Source organism: Prinia subflava, chromosome 2, assembly GCF_021018805.1.
Source record: "Prinia subflava isolate CZ2003 ecotype Zambia chromosome 2, Cam_Psub_1.2, whole genome shotgun sequence".
NCBI classification, from domain to species: domain Eukaryota; kingdom Metazoa; phylum Chordata; class Aves; order Passeriformes; family Cisticolidae; genus Prinia; species Prinia subflava.
In genome coordinates, this window is record NC_086248.1 from 103417116 (window position 1) to 103434790 (window position 17675).

General features: G+C 41.5%; 1 protein-coding gene across 1 annotated transcript; it reads left to right on the forward strand.

Moving 5' to 3' along the window:
- The first annotated feature begins 15967 nt into the window (after positions 1–15967).
- Positions 15968–17674, forward strand: RPS27A (ribosomal protein S27a). The gene is made up of 5 exons (XM_063391368.1): positions 15968–16127; positions 16402–16456; positions 16647–16732; positions 17044–17175; positions 17484–17674. Exons 1-5 carry the CDS (start codon positions 16080–16082, stop codon positions 17631–17633), a joined length of 471 nt encoding a protein of 156 aa, XP_063247438.1. The 5' UTR covers positions 15968–16079; the 3' UTR covers positions 17634–17674.
- Position 17675: the final 1 nt, after the last annotated feature.

Sequence of the window (17675 nt, forward strand, 5' to 3'; positions counted from 1 at the left end):
AAACGTTTGCATAGCGTGGCAGCACACATGTGGACAGGAGAAATCCCAGTGTGGGTTTGCTGAGCTGTTTCCCACAGTACACGTACACAGCAGGGAGGTGCTGCATTTGCATAGGCAAATCGGGGCAGTTTTCCCTCTTTGCTCACCTCACTGCCCATTATTAATTTTTAATTTGATTGTTCTGTTAATCTAGAACGCAGGTCTGTCTTGCTGAGGCTGAGGGTTGTCTTTGTTCTTGTAATAATATGCCCAGTCTTGAGCAGGAGGCCTCTGCCAGTGACTCCAAAAGTCTTACAAGCTTTTTCTTCCCAATGTGCTCAGTGAGCAGCAACATTTTCCAGAGGATCTCAGACGTTTTACCGCCACAGTTTCATTTTTAATTCTGGCTAAATATTCACTGGCTACACATCTACCTCTGCCTTCTTTTTGTTTCATTAGCTTTTTGGATCAGCACAGTGTGATATCTCACCATGAACAAGAGTTCAGTCTCTGCCCATTCCTTCAGTACCTTGCACATTGCAATTTCACGGAACTCAGAGTCCCAGCTGAGTGGGATGAAAGTAGTTTCTAAGCAGAACTATAACTCCGAAATCTCTAACAATATTTGTTCTTTGGGAAACCAAACCAAATTTGGGTTCATAACCAGCATCACCGCAAAAAAGTAGCTTTTTCTGTGAAACAAACCACGGCCCATAAGCAAATGGCATATTGAATTTCTGAACTACTGCTAAGAAAGGAAGCAAACCTTAGGAAAGGATAACGCTGCTTTGAAGTGCAGCAAGGTTGAGAAAAACGCTTTTGACAGGTCTTAGGAATGGACTTCTGCTCAGCTTGGCACATTTTCTTTGTGCCATTCTGAACTATACTGAGAATTAAAGAGGACACAGGGAAGAAAAGAGACAAAGGGGCTTGTAAAGGGTCAAATAGTTCAACAGAAGCCATAGAATAAATGGAAATTCTAGACAAAGTTTCATACTTTCAATCCTATGTAGAACTTCAGTGACATGCCATCTAGGCTATGTGTTAAACATCCTTAGGTAGGTAACATGTATGCTACGATACACTGAAAACAATATGTTTTAAGTAACTTCTGTTCCATGTGGTCTGTGGAATTTTATCTGTAGGACTATTGAAGGGTATCCCTGCTACTCTCTCAGTAAAGCTATTAGTATAAATGGGACCAACTCCTACTGTCACAGACAGCATAATGCTAAAAGGTTTAATAGGCTGTTGGCAGGAGACAGACAGAATAGATTCAGCTGCTGAAATGGTGACACTGACACTTTGCCCTTCGTTACCCATGTTCTTATCTTTCCCCACAGAAAAATCAGTGTTGGATGGTGCAAGCTGTCAGTCCGTGGGTTTGTACTTAGGCTGCACTATAATGGCCCTGCTTCACAAAGAGGAATTTATTTCCCAGGAATATTTGTAATCTGTTGCTATTAAAGGTTTAATTAAATATAGCTTTCGGGCACTAATTAACACATAATAATTACATGCTCTGACTCTTCTCCACACCCATCATCTAGCAAATATACAAGATCAAATCAAAATAGGCACAGAAAGTATATTCATGGCATGGCCTCACTTCCTTCCCATTGAAGTCAACAATGAAGTTCCAAAATAATCAGAGAGAACTCAGTAGAGAATAAATTGCCTAAAAGTAAAATTTTATATACTGAGAAGCTGGCATTACATGACAGTTCTAGTATTAATTTATGGGTCGCAGTTTTATTTTTAGCCCTGCCAACATTTTAAGGCATGTGGGACACACCAGGGAAAGGACACCTGAACTGTGCAGACACATTTGGTACCCTGAAACAGTTAAAAAGAAAGATATGTGGGGGGAAAATAATCATCCAGTCCAACAAAACCAAACCAAACTGTACATGAGATAAAACCCAACATAATTATCGTGCCTTTCCAACCAGAAAAGGGCCAGGCACTTTTTTGGATCCTTCAAAATTAATAGGCCACAGCACCGTTCCCAGAGTCCTCTACTCCCTCAAGAATGCTTATCTAATCCATCTTTAATCCCTCTGTGTTTTCACCTGAGTGCTGAGAGCAAGGGAAGAAAGTTCCACCATCTAGGCTCCCATCTTATTCTCTCCAATATTTATGAGAGCAAAGAAATACTTGAACACGTTGCAAAGCATGACTAAGAAAAAACCCCAACCATTCCTGACATGCCATCCCTATTACAGTCACCCAAGCAATTATTTATTTGCAATTGCCTGGCCTTCTGCAAGGCTTTACACGGGGTTTATCTGCCATAAGAATTTGTTTCAGACAAGTCACTACTTAATAAAGCCACATCTGGAAGGAGGTTTTTTCCCCTCCTGCCATGGGCATTACCCTCTGAATCCTGCAGTGCTTGTCTGTCCCTGTCACTAGCAGTGCAACCAGCCTCCACACGGCTTCGGTTCTTACACGGAGCAATGGGTGGGTGTCGCTTTAGTGCATTACTTGTCGTTGTAGGATTGAATTCCAGGAGACATCCCACATGGAGATCCTGGGGAGCTGCACCAGGCGACGCCGAGCCAAGGCCGGGCGGGGCACTCGGTGTTCTCGGGCGCCACCTGCCGGCAATTTATTGATCACGGCCACCTCTGCGCTTCCAACAGGAATTTTCCCTTCCGGAGGTGGGGGTGCACCCACAACGTCCAGCAAAGCTCCTAAACCACAGCCTGTTCTGTTTATGCTGCTGCTGGTACCCCACCACGCCTCAACAGTTGATCTCAAGCCCCAAAATGTAGGTCTCGAGTACACGACTCTAAGCCTTGTGGTCATTCTGACCAGCGATGAGGCTGATTCATCTCTTAGAGATAAAAGTGTGTTTTGTGCCAAGATCTGGACTCAAAACCATGAATCTCTTAAGACCATGAATCCCTATTTCCCTGTGTTCACAAACACACGGATGTAAGACTCCAGTCCATGCCTATTCCTAGAGAAAGAGACTTACTCTCTCTCAGCAGACAAAGGCTGCTCTGGGAAGAACAAACTGTTGTTTGTACGGATCTCTGTCATTCCAAACCAGCAGAATAAATACCTCTAAGAGTCAGATTTTCCCATGAGGCACTAGAGAATTCGACATTATTTGTGTGTGACAAACAGAATCTAAATATACAAGTGTATGAATCAAACAGGGAATTTCCAGAAGCATTTTGGAATGAGAAGATCATTGAGCTTTTCCTCTCCAAAAAAAACTCCTGCCACATGCAGGGTATATAATGAGGAAGAAATTCAGCTCTAAAATTCTCTGCTGATGACACAAAATTCAGTTTGGAAGCATTAGCTAAAGAAAAATACAAACCTGTTCCTACAACCGTAGCTATGAAGACAAATTGCATATACTCACCAAATGGAAATTAGAAGTATATTTAATAGCAGGGCTTAGCAGAAACAAGTGTACAACTATTAAACCCTGTCATACATTTTTTTGCTGAAGGATCAACCCTAAGAATAACTAACCCCCCCTGTAAGTATCTCAGTGCAAAGAGGATTTAGACATGTGCAACTAATGAGGAATGTATTAATCCTGATGCATAAGAATATTTATACCCATACTCAGTGCTGAAGGAAAATCCTGAATATAACCTTGTATTCAAATATTTCATGAGCAGCTGCCAGTTCCTGTTTGCACTTCAAATCCCAGCCTGGAATGCAACTGTTGGGATGCAAATTGACACAGCATTACTTGTCTGAGTCTAATTAAAGACACAGACCTGCTGCAAATGGCAAAGCAGTGCTGGTTCAGCTGCACATGGCACCAATCCTGCACCGCTGCTGTGCTCACACACCCAGCGTTCAGTAATGCACCACCCACCTCTCCGCTCTTCTCTCCAATCCAGTTGCAAATATCCCAAAGGAGAAAACTATAATCTTCCCTGAACAATATTTCCATAATACCTACACTGTACAGAAATACTCCCTCCTAACCAGAATAAGTTCCTTTTTTGGAGTTCTCAGTTCAATGCTGATGTGACTGCAAACAACTCCATTCATTTCTTGGGGCTTTTATGTCTCCTTCTACTGAAGAGCTCAGTGAAAAAGAGCTTTTGCTATACTAAAAAAACCCAAAAAAAACCAAAAACCAAAACCAAAACAAAAAAAAAACAAAAACAAAAACAAAAAAAAACCCAAAAAACCCCCCAAAAAAAGCCCCCAAAAAAACCCCAAACAAACAAAAAAAACCAACACCAAAAAAAAACCCCAAAAATCCCAAAAAACCAAAACAGACTCCCCTACAGGAATTAAAAAGGAAAGGCATAAAAGCTATAGAGCCACCAGCTGAAAGACCACTGGATGACAGTCTTTTCTACCTGAAAAATAAAACTATACCTGTCTTCTGACATTCCTTCAATCTTTTTTATGAATTCATTATTGCTTTCTTGAGCATTCTCTGCTGTTCATCCAGAAACATTTGCATTATTTGATTTTCACAGCTCAAGGAGTTCCTATGCCCCCATTAATTTCTGTATCCTCTCCTACAGTTCTCTCCTGTTTTGTTTTTCCCCCATCTCAAAGTTCATATTTAAGATTAAACTTTCTTGTCCCCCTTCCTCACTTGCATCCAGGTCTCCCCTTTTAGCTTTCCATTCTGTGCAGACTACACTCCTTCTCTGGTCTTCCTGTTCTTGAGCCATCAATTCTTTCACAGATTAAAAGGGTAACAAAGCAAAACCAACTATTTATGTATCTGATGATGTGACACATACATTTTTATGGAATAATATCACACATTCACAGTACAAAGTCACAGCTTCCCATCAAATGTGAGATCCCGGATGCTGTGCCCCAAAACAATAAATACCAGTTAAGTACCTCAGATTCCGGCACAGAATCACCATCCCTTTTGCCAGCCCTTATCTCCTGCACTTTCCATAGTACTCTTTACATTGGATATGACTCTTAACTAACTTTTCTTCCCTTTCTCACACCTTTCCACTCACCTTATCACTCCCTATCCTGATCTAATAAATTCTATTTATTCCTCTTACTGGCTCTAAATTCTACATCTGATTCCAGAGAATTCCCTCTGTGTGGACTCATACAAACGTAGCCAACTGTTCTCAAGAGATGAACTTCAAACTTGGAGGCAGTGTAAAAACTTGAATGAGTATTTGTTCTGCAGCAGTGGCAAAACCACTTCCACCAGGCCCCTGCAGCCTTTGGGAGCACTCTCCAGCCAAACAGCATGAACAAGCCTGTCAACATACATCATTGTTCTGCTGCTGCCTTCACTGCTCATTTTAATGGAAAAATATACAGGAGAAAGTTCTGATTTCTATTACCAGGCTGCACACAGGAGCCCTGCTCACGAACAAGACTTCAGTTGCAGGACAACTCTATATAGAACAAAAGACAATCAAGGCTCCAAGGAATTTACTGTCAGAGATGAGACACAACACATGTAAATTTTCTACAAGGGAAGTAATGAGATAATAGTATTGGCCAACATGAGAAGTGCTAATCATACAGTTATGACCAAGATTTTTGTCAGCATTGCCATAGGAATTAATTTCAGAACTTTCAAAAAATGATCACAAAAACAAGCAGCTTGATCCAAACAATGTAATTCTTTGCAATTAAGGGGAAAAATCTTGTTGTTGATAGTAACTTTGACTGCAATGCAAGTTCTAGAAATTACGAGGCTTTTTATCTGTATCTGACATAATGTAAAGCTTTTTTGCACAAAACAGCTAACAGAGAACAGCAGTAAAACTTATGTGAAGAAAAACCTGGATACTTCATAAGATGTGATAAATATAAATGTCAGATCAGCCAATCAATTTTAATTAACTGGAAATCAGAATTGCAAGGACAAACTGCATTAAGCCTACAGAGTGTTCATGTTCTGGTGCTGATGAAAGAAAAGTAATAGCTATTAAATCAAATTATAATGAAGAGGTAATGTTGAGAACTAAGAAATATTTATTTTTCATCAGCATTGTTTAAAGACATTTCAGTAACAAGTTCTTACTTTGACCAGTTTGACAAAGGGATGAATATCACAAATGCAGCTGTACAATTGTGGGGAAGTATGTGGGGTTGTGGGTTTTTTATTTTTAATATTTTCTCACTCCTGTAAGAGGACAATCATAGACACCATCTTCCCTGCTTGGTAAAGCTACCAGAAGCTTTCTGATTCTGATTCTTGAGGCAAGAAGCCCCAGGGCACAGAGCACAGTCTCCTGAGAGCCAAGGGGAGGAGAAGCCCTGAGTGCTGGCAATGGCTCCTCGAGGAGCTTTGCTACTGGCCCAACACAGAGCAGATGAAATGCCTCATGCCAAGTTTACCAGGTCAAGTCACTTGCATGAACCCCCAAGTATGACCTTCCAGGAGGATATCAACACTGTCCAGCACCTGGCACCTCATTCCATCTGCTCACTTCTTGCAAAAGCCAAGAGAGGGAAAGAAGCTGCTCCAAATGGGAAATTTACAAAGCAGCATAACTGCAGTGCTTTGAAGGAGCCTCTGGCACTGTTCTGTACAAGGGCAAATATCTTCTCTGAAACATGTACTAATATTCTCCCTCGCTTTCCTCCACCCTTTCCACGGCCCTTGGGAAATCTCTCTCCTCCCACTCCTTACAGTTTCCTTCTGTTGTTCCTCTGCTGCGGAATGATCCTGTTGCCTGAGCAACGGCAGCTGAGGAGGGGAGAGAGGCCTGGCCCAGTTGTGTGCTCTGGCAGCAGCTCTGACCCCACAGCAGCAGCCTCAGGAAATGAGCAGCTCGGCTGAGCGAGGTGCAACCTCCTTATTAGGTGCTGGGGATTTTCCAACCACCTTATATTTTTGTGCAATTATGAATAAAAGAACCTAACACTCAAGGCTGTCAAGCAACTAGTTGTGTAGCTTATCTACACACACAGATTATATACATAATGCACATTTGTTATTCCTTACTTTTGGTCCTAGTAGAACTCAGATGTACAAATTAACTAGCAATTTTTAGAATCAGAATCTGATCTAAAAAATTCAAATTATTATGCAGCGTCTCTCCCCCCGTCTGCTCTTTTCATTGTGTATTTTAGAATTGAGGAAAGTAACCAGAACAAAAGTGTCTTTCAATGACCTTTCCAGATCTACTTCAATATTTGTAGTGTGTTTTCATCTTTGCTGTCTGTCTCTTGGTACTTGAGCAATATTTGGTGAAATGAGAATGTAGTCTTGGTGCTATAGCTCTGCAAAAAATAATAATCTCTGCAAGATACCCAGAAGAGATTTCTTTTCTAATATTGTTTTATTGGAAGAAATCTTTTCTTTTCTTTTTTTTTTTAATGGCATTCTTCTTACATAGTTTTGTGTTCCTGCAGTTTATGAAACTCCGTGGGCTGCTCTAGCTCCCTTGATGGTTTACGATCAAAATGCTTGTAATTGGCTACTTGCTGCTCTAGTGGTTCCAGGAGGGAGGGTTGTGCAGGTTTTCCTGCTTTTGAGCAACTATCCCTCGCAGCATCAAGCACAGAATAGTCTGTGCTGACACGTCTTAAATTACACGTCACTCTCTTTTTACTATAATTTAATTTTTACTCCTGAAGGAGAAGCACAGTTAGATGCTCCAGTTGCATCAGGTACTAATGTTGAGTTACTGGGAAATGATTTGACCTTTAAAATTTCATATCAATTGAGCTTCATTCAAAACTCACTTACTCCATCTTATCCAAGTGCCCTCAGCAGCTGCATGCTTGCTAATCCTGTCTCCTGCACTGTATTTATAGAACTTAAAAAAAAAATTTTTAGACCATGTTTATTTTTGCAGAGCATAAAATAGAGAACAACTGGAGTTGTGGAGGCCCAACCACAAAAAGCGCAGAAGATAATCCTTCATTTTTTGCTCTGCTTTCTTCAGAGATAACCTGCTTCCATTTTCAGCTATCCAGCAGAATAGCCAGACTGAGTATCATCGGAGCAAAACAGTCCAGAATTTATGGCTTACTAAATTCAGGGAGAAGCTTTAATTAAAGAAGTCTCGAGCGCTGTGACTAGACAGCAGATTCCATCAATTAATTTGGAATACATCTACCAAGATTTCTTGGCGCATCTGGAAATTTCAAAACAATCTGTCAAAAGTGTTACTGTCTCTAGGCTTGGGAGTAATTGTTCTTGGGAGAGCCTGGATCACTGGCCAGGGGTGCCTTTTCCATAGCTCTGACCGATGGCTTCAACAAATCAGGTGGTTGTAATCCAGTTCTAAGAGCAGAAAAAGTCATGGAATTCAGGGAAGGAAAGGGACTTCAGCCAAACATCCTTCGTGTGACTCATGGATTTTGATGGGATTACAGAGGGATGGAAATAGATCACATCTACCCTCTTAGGTCACCATGCTAATATCATCAGTTTTCTGTCAGGAAAAGATTGCTCCTCCCATGCTGAGATTTCAAGTAAAAGGATAATTTCCCCATTGGAGTACAAGGAAGGTAGAAGGAAAAAGTGAAATAATGGTAAGAGCTTCAAGAAATGACATTAAATAATTTGAATATCCTGATTTCCCTTAAAAGGTCCTAATGAATATCACTTATAGACTCTTATCAGTATAAACCCTCATCAATACATTTATCATTTATTTGTTTGTCAACACAAGCTCTTTTACACAGATAACCTTCTACCCATGATTTTCATTTGGTAAAAGCTGTTGCACAAAATTTTATTTGGCTTTGGATAACTTCAGAAAACCTAACTCTCACATCACAGAAGAAAATTGTGATTAAAGCATGCAAAAAGTTATGCCTATCTGCACTCCATAAAACTTGTCAGAGTAATATATGAAAAAAAATCTCACAAAGACAAGACTTGAATAAAAATAATAGTATCATTTCCTCAAGCTCTAGTGAAATTTCTTAGTGATGGGGTGGAGTAAAACCATCTTCTGTGTGATATGGGCACTCTGCTGGAAGTGGGTCTTGAATGGGCTTTGTCCTTTCTCCAGTGAATAATGCATTAAACACTGAAGACGAATAATGAATTGATTTTAAATCAGAAGAATTCCATGAAGCAGGAAGAATAGCTTATGACTTCTTCCTTCAAGTAAGTGTCCTGGGCAATAGGCTATGGAAGTAACCTCCCATTTCCTCTCATTCCCATAGCTTTAATCTCCCATTTGGTAAGATCTTGTTAGTTAACAGCCTAATTTTTGCATAAATCAAGGTATAATGCTGATCTTTGGGAGTGACTGCAGCACACTGGTCAAGTACAGACAGGAAGAAATTCAGCTTCTCACAGGCTGACAGCAATAAATTGCACAGGAGCATGATGCTGTGCACCTGTACATTGTGTTTATTCTTCAAGTATTTTAGAAACTCACAACTACTTTATCATATTTTGACCAGACAGTTTCATCCAAGTCAGTCAGGCATCGAGAAAATGATACATTCTAAGTTTGACCAATAAAAAGAAAAAAGAAATATGAGCACCGCCAGTATCCAAAATGTTTCAGAATCTCTCCTACCAATGAGGTGAAATGACAGCTCTTGTGTTTCTCTTGTGAAACCACCTACCTTTCCTTCAAAATAATATCTGAGATTGGAGGCAAAGTTTTGCAAAACATAGATCCTTAAACTTGTTCAGACATTTACAGATGTCTCTAACTTTTATGAAATTCCATTTCTTCTTTATACTTCGCTTTGGGTGTTTGAATATTGCTAAAATACTACTTGGCTTTTAGGGACAGTCTGGGTATAAGTACATTGAGTCTTGCTAGAGAATTTTTTAGACAGCTTTTTTTTTTTTTCAAGATGATGTGAATGAAAATTTTTGAGGTTACTGAATAAAGCATGCATATAAATTGATTTAAATCTCAATGGATGATTAGCAGCTGACTCTTGGATTGGGAGACACCAAGCTCATCTGAAGGAAAAAGAGGCAGACAAGGCCACACCAGTACAATCCTTCCCAGTTTGCTTTAGATAGTATTCATTTGACAGTACACCTGCACTTTCTTATGGAGTTTGATTTCTAAAACTTCCAGAGGATGCTGAATAAAAAACAACTAACAAGTAAATAGGTCAGTAACAGAAGCACTTAACTCAGGCCTGCCATTTAGTCACGAACCCCTGCTGGAAATTCTTGCTAGAAATCCCTGCTGCACAGGGCAAATGGCCACAAAGGAAAAAATAAAAGAGAATAAAACTTTGTGGTTTGGTCCATCACTGTCCTGTTTCACTTAACAAGCACTTTCATCTCTCAGCTGTTAAAAACATTAAACAAGAACCATGAAATCACTCTGGGGAGTGTGGTAGTTACATCTGCACTGCATTCTTGCATGGTCAGCTTCTGTATAGTAACAAAGTCAGTGAGTGACCTTTTCGTTCACTGTTTTCCCTCTTTTGGTCAAAATCTATATTGGGTTACACTCTTAAGAGTTAGATACTTAAGGACATATGTTGAAAAGCAAATTTCCATACCCTTCTCCAGTCCTCATCCATACAATACTTCCAATATCTGTACGCTAGTAATCCTTCTTTTAACTACAGTTCTCTTGTGAATCCTAACTCTGCAGATTTATCCATATAATAAATACACTTTTAAAGAGTGCCAAAATGTATTAAAACGGAAACAAACCAGCAGTAGCTACGTGTAGCTTAGTTACTGAGATAATGATTATTTGGGAACATGTAGCACAGTTACAACAGCAAATGACATTCAGTATTCTTCCTGTTGGCACCGGCTGTGGGCTGACAGCTAAAAAGAGGCTCTGCCAACAGGCACCCAGGGAATCTGCAGTTAGGCATCTTCCCTTCCTTAAGGAAGGGAATTATCTATTTCTTAAGGATCAGCTTGGGCCAAGCTCTCATACTGGCTCTTACAGTTTAATACGGTCCACAACCCAGAAAATTCCCACAGCAGCCCAAGGAGCAGGTGGATGCACGTGACCAAAGCCTATATTTGTTCTAGGGAAGCATTTGTTGTTTTGACAGGATTTGTTAGATTATCTTGATAATCTAATTTGTATGATGACTCTAGCAATGATCTAGCAGGGAGCAAACCAAAAAGACCAAGCACTGGGACATGCCTATACTGCATCCCTTTTGACCAGCTCCCTCATGAGGGCCCTCCCAGAGCAGTCCACTCATGCTGACTTTAAACCCTTGTGCAGACTATGCCAAGGCCAGGCCTGATCTACTGAAGCTGGCAACACAGATGCACAAACAATTTCCATACCCTTCCAGAGCTTTCTTCACAGAGAATACACTTCCAGTTAAAATATAAACATGTACACATTCTCACACAGACATATTAAATGGACAAATAACTGATACTTGTTGGTAGAAGCATTCTCAGTATTGTTTGTGATGCTCAGTGTTTTCTACATCTCATCCAGAGCTAGGAGGATTCTTCACTTGCCTGCTGTAAGTGCTCCCTCTGTTGTTGTGCAGAGGAGCTACCAGCAAACGTGTTCCATCAGCCTGGCGAATTTCTCATCTTCAAGTATTGCATCCTGAGGTTACTTTTCATGCTTATTTTCTCTCCAAGCAACCTCTATCTTGGCCCAGCCTTACAAAGTACTGGTGCCATCATTTAGAATAACAATGTATCTAAGGAAAGTAAACCCCGCATTTAAATATCCTGAATTTGCCCTAAAAAGCTTTTTACTATTGATATTAAACATACTGCAGAACTCACTTACTGATTTCAATGTGGATTAGAAATCCAAAGACTGAGTTGGAAAAAAAAAAGGTGATTAAATTAATGACACATAAGAGAAATAGTGTGTATTTTAAAAGGTTTAAAGGCCAAAATCTCTTGCTTGCACTCAATATCATTTCCAAAACCCATAACATCAACAGAATGACAAAGGAGCTGCAGGCACAGAAGTCAAGGGCAATTTATTGGAGCAAGACAAAAAAAGCACATTAGATGCAAATAACTATGTGTGGATGCAGAAAACCAAATTTTCAGAATTCTTCTCTTTAATTCTAAGCTCTTCTCTTAGCTAAGTCCCAGCAGATATGTGTTAGCTTGTCTGCAGAGTGGTTTCCTGGCACTTGCTGCCCCTGTGATTTGCTGCGGCTGTCTGCACTTGGCTTGAGCTCCTGCTGCCTGGAGAGCTTCTGCCCCTGGGCCTGGCAGTGCAAGAAAAAAGTTTTCTCTCTGAAAACTTCCAGACCTTGGAACCAAGCAGGACTCTGTCTATTTCTGTGTGTCCTAAGCACTAAGTGCTGAGGTTGCAGCTTGCCCAAGAGTCAGCTCCTAGAGGCCCCACTAAAAGCCAAGTGCCTGCAGAGCTGTCTCCATGAAAAGTGGCCCAAAGGAGAATTGAATCCAAAGTAATTTGTAGGCTGGAATCAGAGCTAAGTTAAAAGTACAAGTTTCAAAGTTTGTTATTAAAATTTTGTTGTGTTTTCTCTTTTTGCTCATTTCTTCCACAGCCCAAACCCATCCTTTTTGTGATGGGTGAGGTAAAAACCATAAATGAAAATGGTAGTTTCTAATCCACTGTTGACTGAGACAGTGAATTAATGCAGTGTTAGGACAGCTTTCCAACAGAAAGAAGCAATCATGTGAAAAATCAACCAGCAGGACTATTCTGTATTTGTGTATGGTTACCTCTCCCTTTCCCTACCATAAAGCCCCACAGTGATCTTGACTGATTTCCCTGAACACTGCGGAAAGGCCGGAGGTGATATTAAGATCTAACCTTTCATTTGAAAACATAGATACAAAGAACATTTTTTTCTGTAAATAGAAATGTCCTAGAATGACAGTATCAAGAAACACTAGAAGAGATGGTAACCTGAAAATCCTCTCAAAAAATCGTCTGAAATACAGCCAGGAAAGAAAATAAGAATTAAAAACAGTGTCATAACTAAGCAACAGGCTAAGGAAGAGAACACCTAGAAGAAAGAAAAGGACACATTTGACCATTGACAGGTAAATCTCGGAGGGCTGGAAGTCCTTAGAATATACTGCTTTCCCACTGAAATCATAGAAAATAACATCTGTGATTTGGGAAGAACTAATCTAATTAATCAATGGCTAGAAACAGGAGACAGCTATTTTTGAGTAGCAGTTACTCAGCAGGCTATAGGAGATGAGTTAATGAACTAATTTGTGTATTTGATATCCAGGGATTACATTAGCAATGAAATCTCAGCACTCAGAAATAGACTGTTGCATTATTGGGGTTTTCAACAGCATCTAATGCCCAATTCCTTCCAGGACTCTGGATTCTTTTGGAAAAGCCCCAGGTTGTACATTTTCATCTGTACACACAGAAAAACATTTAAGATTAGCTTGTCAGTTTTCACAACGCACAGAACAGCTGACCTCTGCAATTTCAGTTCCTTTAGAGAAGGGGCCAAGGAAGAACCTCTGAAGATGGATAAAAATGGGGCCTATGTGCAGGACTGCCACAGCAGCACTTTATAAACACCAAAAGGGTCACCAAAAGAACATGTCCTGGGAGGGCTGCATTCAGTGTGATGGGTGACCTGTGATATTTCAAATTGCTGCAGCACAGCACACAAACTTTTCTTCTTTCCTTTCCAAATATCCACGTGACTCTTCAGCTGTTTTACTAGGGACATTATGAAATACAAAACGTGACAGGGCAGGATAACCCCAGTACTACCTCATCAATTCAGATGTCAAATTCTGAGTCAAAACTGTTAAAGCCTTTAAAAATAGAAACAAACAAACAAAAAACAACCCAAGCCAAACAATCACAAACTGTATAAACTAATACATTTTTATGAAGATATATTTTTAAAACTGCAGATATTTTTTAAGTACTGAAAAAATCCCCTCAGGCAGGTGATTTTTTATGAAACACCTTTTGTAGCATCAGTTAATTTAGGTTTTCATGTTAGCAAGCTTTTACACAATCATTAGCAACTGCCATATGAAAATAAAACAAGAATGGAAACGTTTAAAAATATAAATTAAGCCACAGACAAGTAAATTATTAATGTCTTAACTAAAGCAACATATTTTGCACATATTTTCAACATTATTAAATTACTTCAAGATCCTTTGCTCTTTTCCTATAGTATGACAAAGCTGTGGGCTCAGATTCCAGACCTTTTAATCTCCTCTGAAGAAAAAACTGCATTCCTTTAATCGTTCTTGATTCTGGCAATAAACACTTCACATTCCCATTTGGCTGAAGTAAGGATATCCTTGCATACAGTAACATACTGCATTATCCATGGATGTATTTTTGGATATGGCATTTAGAGAAGGAAAATGAACAGGAAAACAACTTTCTGGAACACTCTAATAAGTATGGCAGAATGAAAATAAAATGAATAGAGAAAATTAGAGCAAGCTTCATGGTGCTGCTATAAGAAAAAAAAAAAAAAAAAAAAAAAAGAAGCAGAAGAGTTTTCATTGTGAGGCAGTCTCTAAATTCACCTGAGATTTTATAATCACCAATATTATTTAAAAGTAAGATAACCAGCACTTATTTGGACAGCTGCAACACCATGTAATAACATATATTTTCTCTAGGTGAGCACTAAATGTCCTTTGTACTTACAGTTGTCGAAAACCAAGGGAGCAGGGGCTGTGCATTTTAGTATCTCAGAATACCAATCCAGCTCAAGATTTAAAAGCAGGGCCAGTATTCCTTATTTCTATCCATCTCAAAAACCATGAATCTTGATTTATTCTAGGCCTTTTTCATCTCAGTGTTGGAAAAAGGCAGACAAGCAGGCAAGCAGGCATTCCTCAGGAATTCCAGCAATACCCTTTGTGCAGAAGGGCTGGTAATGCTAACACAGGGCATGTGAGATAAATGTCATGGGCCTTTCTAATTTTGTTGTTTTTCTCCTCGTTTAGGACAGCTTTATCATTTCAAAACTCCCATAAAGGTACAAAAAGCGGTTTTCAAGCATAAATCCTACTGTTATTCCTGGGATTATGAATTCATTGTAGTGACCCTGACTCTACTGCAGCATTTACAGGGGCACAAAAACCAGCTGAAAATGTATCAATCCTTGATTTCTGTAGCAACACAGAGGTCACAACGGTCTGCTTATACCAACTGAAGACAAAAGACCAGCAACCCACTTTTTACATACTGCCAAGTCCTCATTTACTTGAAAATTCTTATCTTATGAAATGCATTATTGTACATAATGTAACACTGCTCAGAGAGCCCCTACCCAACACAACCTACTTTCTCAGTTTCTCATCAGAACACAGAAGGGTTGAAATTCTTAAAATGACCCCAGCTGATTTATTCAAGCAGGTCCCGATTCTGCTTCAGCCTTTCCCATATTCGACTCATAAGCTTAAAACCACCCAACAAGTAATTTCCAAATCATGACTCAGGGTTCCTTTATTCCCAAGTTACCTACAGCTTTTCTAGTTTTAAAAACCTTTGCCCAAATATAAGCCTGGAATTGATCTCTAGGAATCTTCAGGTGGCAAAGTGCCTGTGAGGCGTGTTTAAACCGCCTCCTCAGGAACCAGGACATCGAATTCTGAGACTTCACGCTGTGGAGAATCACAGAATCCCAGAGTGGTTTGGATGGGTAAGGACCTTAAAGCTCATCCAGTTCCATCCTCCGCTACGGGAAGGGACAGCTCCCACTAGGTAGCTCCAGACTAGACCAGATGGCTCCAAGTCGTGCCCAACGTGGCCTTGACAGATACGCAGGTACGTCAAACACCCGCTATCCCTAAAACAACAACCCCACCGACGGCCACTACACCGGACACAACAACCCAATCACGCGGCTGCAGAACCCCGCCCTCACGGCGACCCCGCCTCACCCGTCATGGCACCTCCTCCTCCGCAGCCGGCACGGCGGTCCCGCCTCACTCGTCATGGCGGCTCCTCCTCCGCACGGCGGCCACCGCGATGCATTGTGGGAGCCGCAGTTCCAGCCCACGCCTCCAGCGGAGGGACTACACCCCCCAGCAGGCGCGGACGCGCCAGCTCCTGGCGGGGTATGCCGGGAGTCGTAGTCCTGGTGCTCGGCACACCTCCCCTGCGGCGCGCACGGAAACCCCGTGCGTGCGGGCGCGGCGCTCTCTCGGGCCGCCGCCGCCATTCTGCGAGCAGCGCGGCCAGCCCGCGCTCCGGCCCCGCCGCCCCGCGCCGCCCCGCGCCGCGCCTGCCCGCCTCGCCATGCAGATCTTCGTGAAGACCCTCACGGGGAAAACCATCACCCTCGAGGTGAGCCGTCGCCGCGGGGCCGCGCCGTCCGTGCCTGCCGGTGCTCCGAAATGCGGGAGTGTGCGCCGGCAGGCAGCGGGATGCGCGTGGAGGGCCCGGGATGTGGGGAAAACGCGGCCCTGCGCTGCCTGGGGCGGTTCCGACCACGCGGTGCGGGCCGGAATGGCCGTGGCAGCACCGGGCGTGTACCGGGAGCTCCTCGTGGTTTTTCGGCCTTTCTGGGCTAATTAAAATGTGCAGCACGTTTTAATTCTGTTGTTCTGTTTCATAATAGGTTGAACCTTCTGATACTATAGAAAATGTAAAAGCGAAGATCCAGGATAAGGAGGGTAAGCTCTAAAGGGACTTACTATTATATATTGATATCAATCAGTATACGTTGTATATATTATTGTGTCCTCCAGTCTTGTGGATTGACGTGGGTCCTACACAGATGTAATTTCCTGTAGCGTTCATGATTTTATTACAGCGTGCTGTAGCTCACGTCCCTTATTTATGCGTGATTTGTGTCACCATTAGGCATCCCTCCGGATCAGCAGCGGCTGATCTTTGCTGGGAAGCAGCTGGAGGATGGACGCACACTGTCCGACTACAACATTCAAAAAGTGAGTAGGAAAGGCAGGACACAGCAGTGCAGTACCCAGGAACTGGCATGGGCAGAGCTGACTGACATTTGCTGCTGAGACTAAGGAACGTTTTTAATAAATTCAACCAAATCAAGGAAATCAAGGGATTGGAGTAGTGTTAATGCTGAGAGCCTGGGATGCCACCTTAATAGAAAGCAATCCTTTTAGAGCTTTACTAAGTGCCTATTGCTTAAGATGTACTTTCTCTAGGTAGAAGGAGGAGGCCTGTTTAAATGCTGCACTTGCCTTGAGGAGGCATTTTGAGTCTATTTCATGTGCGTTTCAAACAGGAATCAACCCTTCACCTGGTGCTGAGACTTCGTGGTGGTGCTAAGAAAAGGAAGAAGAAGTCTTACACAACTCCCAAGAAGAACAAGCATAAGAGAAAGAAGGTTAAGCTTGCAGTGCTCAAGTACTACAAGGTAGGTAGAACTAACTCAGAGAGAAACTATGGAAACTGAGCTCTCACCAGGGAGGATGTGGAGCCTGTAACTGGTCTGCTCAGATTCTGGTGTATTTACTATTTAAACTCCTTCTATTTGCAAATAACCCACATGTTAAATAAAAGACATACGATCTGTTGCAGTTGGGCACTTCTGACATGTACCTCAAGAAGTTTGATGGAGTTGCTGTTACAAAAACTATTATGCCAATGGAAAATACTCAAAATGATTATTGTTGGTAAAAGGTGGAGAGTGTATGTGAACCATGGTGTGTTTGTCCTTCCCAGGTGGATGAGAACGGCAAGATCAGCCGCCTGCGCCGCGAGTGCCCCTCGGAGGAGTGTGGGGCTGGAGTCTTCATGGCCAGTCACTTCGACAGACACTACTGTGGCAAGTGCTGTCTGACATACTGCTTCAATAAGCCAGAAGACAAGTAAATGTACCAGACAATAAAAATCTGAGCTTCTGTACGGTTGAAG

Bases quoted from the DNA above. Each gene is read 5' to 3' on its own strand.
- RPS27A (XM_063391368.1), top strand. From the start codon at position 16,080: ATGCAGATCTTCGTGAAGACCCTCACGGGGAAAACCATCACCCTCGAG. The intron at 16,457-16,646 runs GTAAGCTCTAAA...TGTCACCATTAG, and splicing joins GAAGATCCAGGATAAGGAGG to GCATCCCTCCGGATCAGCAG. The intron at 16,733-17,043 runs GTGAGTAGGAAA...CGTTTCAAACAG, and splicing joins CCGACTACAACATTCAAAAA to GAATCAACCCTTCACCTGGT.